The 6,000-nt window shown below is 39.3% G+C and overlaps 1 protein-coding gene across 1 annotated transcript in view; it reads left to right on the forward strand.

The window, feature by feature from the left end:
• Positions 1–3,635, forward strand: part of NPR3 (natriuretic peptide receptor 3) — a gene marked incomplete at both ends in the record, with an annotated part of 38,481 nt that extends 34,846 nt beyond the window's left edge. The window contains 2 exons of the mRNA XM_082302192.1: positions 553–640; positions 3,524–3,635. Coding sequence (XP_082158318.1) covers positions 553–640; positions 3,524–3,635 — 200 coding nt within the window. The remainder of the gene's footprint in view (positions 1–552; positions 641–3,523) is intronic.
• Positions 3,636–6,000: the final 2,365 nt, after the last annotated feature.

A 6,000-nucleotide genomic window follows, 5' to 3' on the forward strand; every position in this document is an offset into this window, starting at 1 on the left:
CTGTGTCCCTGTTCTGCCTCTGTCGAGATTTGAAGCAAGTTGAAAGTCATGTGGCTTTAACTTGAAACAACATACCTTTGGGAAATAAGAAAAAAATTGAGGAACTGTTGGATAATTACAGTCATTTTAATAAACCTGGGTGATAGAGGGTTCTGATGCTAAACAAGGTAAAACAAGTTTGTTTCTGTTGCAGTGACTCAAGGCATATTCAGTGCTGATTCCCATTATGTGCGTCACTGTAACCCTAGTCTGTGTTATGATTCAGACCAAGCTGTCCAGGCCAGTTTCCTAACAACGTCCCCTTGTACCACACCTCCAGAATTCTGCCTTCATCTGACGCTGATTTTGGGGCTTTTTCAACCCCAAGAAAAGCAAGGACAAAAAGTAAACATGCAGACACTGGAACAGGTTCCCATGGAGTCCTGAGCTCTGAAAGGCTTTAGTTATTATCTGATGTTGGTCACTAATTTCCTAGTTTTGTGTATTTTCCAGTACATGAATGCAGGTAGTTCTCAATATAAACCCTGATTGTTTATTTTTCCTCTTTTCAAGCAGGTGGTCTAGGAGAATCAGCAGTTACAGGAATAGTTGTGGGCGCCTTGCTTGGAGCAGGATTGCTAATGGCTTTTTACTTCTTCAGGTTAGTCCAATTCATTGAAAGTTCTGTAAACTTTTTATTTGTCATCCAGACTTCTCAGCTCCTGGCAGAACGTCCTTGATGGGAGACAGAGAGGCACATAATAATGTGTGGTAACATTTTCACCAGAGACAGTGAACACACTTTGATTGTCCTTTTGTGTTTATCCAACTAATTTTATTGACTTGGGTCTTCATCCTGTAACTACTTACATCTCTAAGTGATGTTACTCATGAAAGTAATTCCAGTGAGTTCCAGACATTCACAGTTGCTTTAGTAAAATGCCCTGGCCTTGAAAGCCGCCTTTGTTTGGTGGTCCTTGCCAACACAGTTGTGCAGGCTGTGATCTGCAAGAGATTTATATCATTTGCCTGGTATTGAATGGAATTGTACTGGAGAACAGAAAGAGATTTCTGTTTTGGTGTAAGAGAGCATTTGGATTCCAAAGCTGTGCATTTAACTTAATAAGCTGAGGTCAATACAGGGTGATCAGTTTTTTATTCTTGTTTAAGTAAAATAATTCTTGCACTGCTAGTCAGCAAATGTAAATTTGCTTGATAATTAATCCTACACTTACAGAATAAATTAGTTATACATGTTCAGCACCTTATGTATACAGTCATTTATCCTCCTGCTATGGAAGAGTCAGATAGGAGAACAGAATTAACCTCTGCATAAAGGAATCAAATAATTCTATCCAATAAAAAACAACTGTTTATAAAAAAGGTTAACAAAATAAAACAAGCAAAGCCTGCTTCACCTCACCAGGACACTTTCAGGTTTAAAGAACCAGGCTTATTCATCAGGTGCTTACAACTGAAATTCTGCAGGGTGATTTTATTCTTGCATGTGTTCAGTGCTTATATAGTGTGTTGTTTGGGTTTGAGATAGCATTAAGTTGGCTTGGACTGAATAAAGAGTATATTTAAAAAAAAAAAAAAGAAAATAAAAATCGGTCTTTATTTTTTATGTCATCAGAGGTTCTTGCATCTTACACAGATTCTCAACCAGAGATGACAGTTGTTAGGTGTGGGTTTTAGCATTGCTGATACCGGGAGGGAATTTATATGTAAGGACAAGAAATAAAGCAACAAATATCCTCAGCTGGTATAAAGCTATGTAAAGTATCTTTGTAACAGCAGAACTTAAACTCCTAGTTATCTGACACAAAGATTTGGATTGGAAATCCCTGTGAGCAAAGGTGGGTGTCGGTAAAAGTAGATGTAATACACCTGAGCTCAACACCCAGTCTTTTCATTTATGGTCAGAGGGAAGAAATGAGCACTTTTCTTCTGTGCAGTTCATGTCATCTTCATGTGAAAGCTAAACCAGGTCTCTTAGAAGAGACTGTTTCTCAGTTTACTGAAGGAAGCTGCAGGTGCTGTCAGATGGATGGATCTATGCGTTGGAGATGTCTAAAGACATGTGGGTGAATTTCACTCTGGAGATCTGATTGCAGTTGCTCAAAGCAGGAACAGGGACAACCTCCTTATTCCACCATTAGAATAAATATCTGAAACCTAACAAATAAGGATGTGTGAGTCAGATTTTCAGAAAATGTAGGTTTAGCAGTTGTGTGCCTGGAAGTAATTTGTACTTGGAGCTTCTCTACCTTTTAAACTGTAAATGTACCTTCTGATTATGTCTCATTTGGAGCTGTAATTGTCATAAATGAGTATGCAAATACAGTTTTGAGTGTGTCTGCAACCAGGTAAAAGATCTGGGTAGTAGTTCTGATACGTAGCTTTGACAGGATTTTAACTTAAACCCCTGTATATCTAAAATCTGGACCTGTCTTTGTGCAAGAGCTGCTGCTGTGCATGCTCTGAACCCATGGAAGGGTCTGACTTGAAAATGCATAAAGAAAGTACGCATTTTCAAGTTGTTTTAGAGCTTATTGATACAGATACAAGTATCTAGGGAATATTTTCAGAACTTTTAGGTCTCCACTTTCTATCCAGGCATGTTGCCTGAATCAAAACCTTGGTGTTGTGAAAATCTTTCTTCCACTGCTGCATACCTAGCTCTGATTCCTGCTACACGTGCTGGTGGAGCAGAGCTTTCCTTGGCATACAAGGTTTTTGCCATGCATCTCCACCAGCAGTACAAGCACATGGGGCTAGACCTAGACTAATGCCCTTGTGAAAAATTTGTTGTGAAACTGAGTAGAAGCATAAATGTATAAAATGTAAATGTGAATCATCTGATGATTTTTTGGGGGGAGATTTGGGTACTAAAGGGGAAGCTGAAAGGGTTTGTTTGACATACAAAGTAACATTGCAGAATTCTTCAAAAGACCCTACAGGAAGACACACAGGAAGAGTTGTGTCTGATGCATGAGCATTTGTGTTTATTTCTTATCTGTCCTCTACATCCCTCTTCTTAATTCATCGTGTTACCTCCTCTGACATTACAAACATAGTAGCTTTCTTAGAGGGAAATGGGAAGATTAGTTAGTTAATACATAGTTTCAGTGAGAAACGCAGCTGAATAGTCAGATCTGTTGTTTGAACTTTCCAGAAAGCTCCCCCCAATCCAGCATAGTGAAAAGAAATTTGGCTTTGATCAATATAAAGCAGTGATGTGACACAGTTCACATGACACTTCACAAAAACTCCTAATCACTTAGATCAGAAGTTTTCAAAGAAACAAATGTCCGTGCCTTAGTGCTTTGAGACTGCCATGTAGAAATTAACAGGCATTCTTGAGCCTGGGTAAAATGTTCTGAGGCAAGCTACTTTAATCTCTGACCAGGGTTTCACATTCTGCCACGTTTCATTTTTCAAATGGCACCCAGCTGTCCCCTACAGGCATTCTTTATAAGGGAAGTCTGTTAGCCTATAGCTGGAGAAGGATTTCTCATTCTGTTCCTCTCCTTTCATGCAGAAAGAAGTACAGAATAACTATTGAGAGACGAACTCGACAGGAGGACTGCAACATGGGGAAACATCGACAGTTACGTGAAGACTCCATTAGATCTCATTTTTCTGCTGCATAAGGAAGATGATGAAAAAGAATCCCATTCTTCTTAGGGAAAAGAAAGAATCATAGAAAAGGACACAACCAAAGACATCAGTGTAAAAAGAAGAGGCTCTTGAGGAACTCACTCTTTTAAGCAGTAATTTTGTCTTAATTTCTTTCAAAAGCTCAGGAATGATTTACTAATCACATTATGCCGCATGGCCTTTCATCTCATGAAAAAAGAAAATTATGCAGTTTGATGTTATAGGATGTACTTAATATGTAAAGACAGTATTTCCTAAGGCATGTATAAAGGCTAGCAGATCTCGGTTCAGCTGATGGGGAATGCCTCTATCTGTTCCTTTTTTTTTGTTTGTTTAGCTTCTATCACCTCCTTCCATATTTGCATCTCACCCATGGGTATCAAATATGGTTTCAGAGGCACAGGTTGCTGTCAAAAGGGGAAAAAGGGATTCATTTGGGGTATGATCCTGCATCACTGAATCACTGCCGTAACAGGGGATATGAAATTTGGTGTACGGGCCTTAGTTCTGGGAGGGAACTGGCACTTGGTTGTAATTAACTCCACTGAGAAAGTCAGGCAGGTGGAAACGCACAGACCATTCTTTCCTTGTTTGTGTGGTATCACAGTCCAAAAGCACTGTTTCTCCCTCTTAGGTGGTGGGATTTAGGAAAAGCTCCAGTGAAGGATGAGGAGTTTCACAGGTGAGAAATAGTGACAGAGAAGACAATCAGGTCTCTGCAGAGGACTGATTAATTCCTCAGTCTTATGTGTGTTTTGTCACATTCTTTCCTGTCCACTGCCACGACTTTTCAGAGGGGCAGATGTAGTCCACGTCAAGGATGCTCTGTTCCCAGTGAAGTCAATGGCAAAATCCCATTAACTTCAGTGAGCACAGGACTGCATCTGTAGCTGTAAATATGAAAGTGTTTGTATAGCTGATGCAATTCAAAAGGGGATTTTTTTTGTGTGTGTAAAAATGACATTCCATGCTACCATTTTATTTTTAGTATATTTTTAATCTTGTATTTTTCTATTAAAGTATCTATTTTTGCTTTGGTAGGATTAAAAATTAAGGAAGAGGATGTTTTGATGACATATTTTTTATGATAGGAGTAATATGCAGGGAAAGTCAACAGCTGTAAATACATTTTAAAACCAGTATTTAGGGGAGGAGAAATGACTTTGTGGATCGTAAGAGACTTTTTGCCCTGTTTTTTTCTCCAGGCATGTGCAACATTCAAATAGTTACTTAACACAAATGCAGTTATTGAATTGTCTGTGTGAGGTGATCACCCTGATGCTGTAAATAATGTGTTTTTCACATGTTAAAGTGTCCTTCAGAAGTTGGTAAGATTTAACTATCCATGTGTGTACAATTAAACACCCAAGGAACTACCTTCAGGAATTGTGTGTTGAAACAGTGTTCTAGGGCTTACTTTAATCCTGATGCCCTCAGTATCCCTGTAACTTTTGCCATTTATTTCACCAGGAAAAAAACGGAATCTGTGATGAATTAGCTAGTGACAGGTTATTTTTTACTAGACAAAGCAGAGCTTTGCACTTTCTAGTCAACAAATGGAAATGAACAGTACTTACTTTAAATGTGGTGAAGAAGACCCGTGAAAGTATTGTTGGTGGGGAAACAGAGCTATGACTGTGGTTCTAAGAGTGCATGAAATACTTTGGTTTATTCTATTCTGATTTCATAAGCAGAGCTTTCTGGTCTTAGCTGTTCTAGTTGGACTTGAAAGTTAATCTCAAAACTGGCTCTGAAGCCTGATATCTACGAAACTTCAAAGCCCTGAAAAGCCAGAGTATCAATTTTGAGGAACCACTTTGGGGTACCTGGGAGTGAACAGCCAAAACTCACATGTCTGCTTTCTGATGCCTTTTATTTGTTGTGGGACAGGTTTTTTCCTTATATTTCACTTCTTTCTTAGCATATGGAGGGGTTCGTCACCTGCCCTTGTGAAATACTGTCCTATGTCCCAGACAGAGGACAAAGCTTCCTGACTGTCAGGGCAGCTCCAGTACAGGAAGTAGATTTCCATCATCCCATTTCCCAGTCTGGGCCTGTGTGACATCTACAAAAGTGCTTTAGCCAAAGCAGCACTGATCACTGGACAGTTTTCTGAAGTACTCTCCTTATTTCATGGGCACCAGAGAAAAATGGTATTCCCTTTATTTCATGGGCACCAGAAGTAGGCTAGAGCAGCAGTCCTTCTGCTATGGACTTGGGGAGGAAAAAAGGCTTCCTGATTAATTTTTGGATTTTTTTTTTTTCCCAGGCAGTTGAGTTTGTCTAGCCCCTGGGCATGCTTAAGGTTTGGGGGTTTTTTTAGATACTTCCAAAGTGGTTTTGATCTGCTTCTGGTTT

The sequence above is a fragment of the Coloeus monedula genome (genome assembly GCF_965178545.1).
Source record: "Coloeus monedula genome assembly, chromosome: Z".
NCBI lineage: Eukaryota > Metazoa > Chordata > Aves > Passeriformes > Corvidae > Coloeus > Coloeus monedula.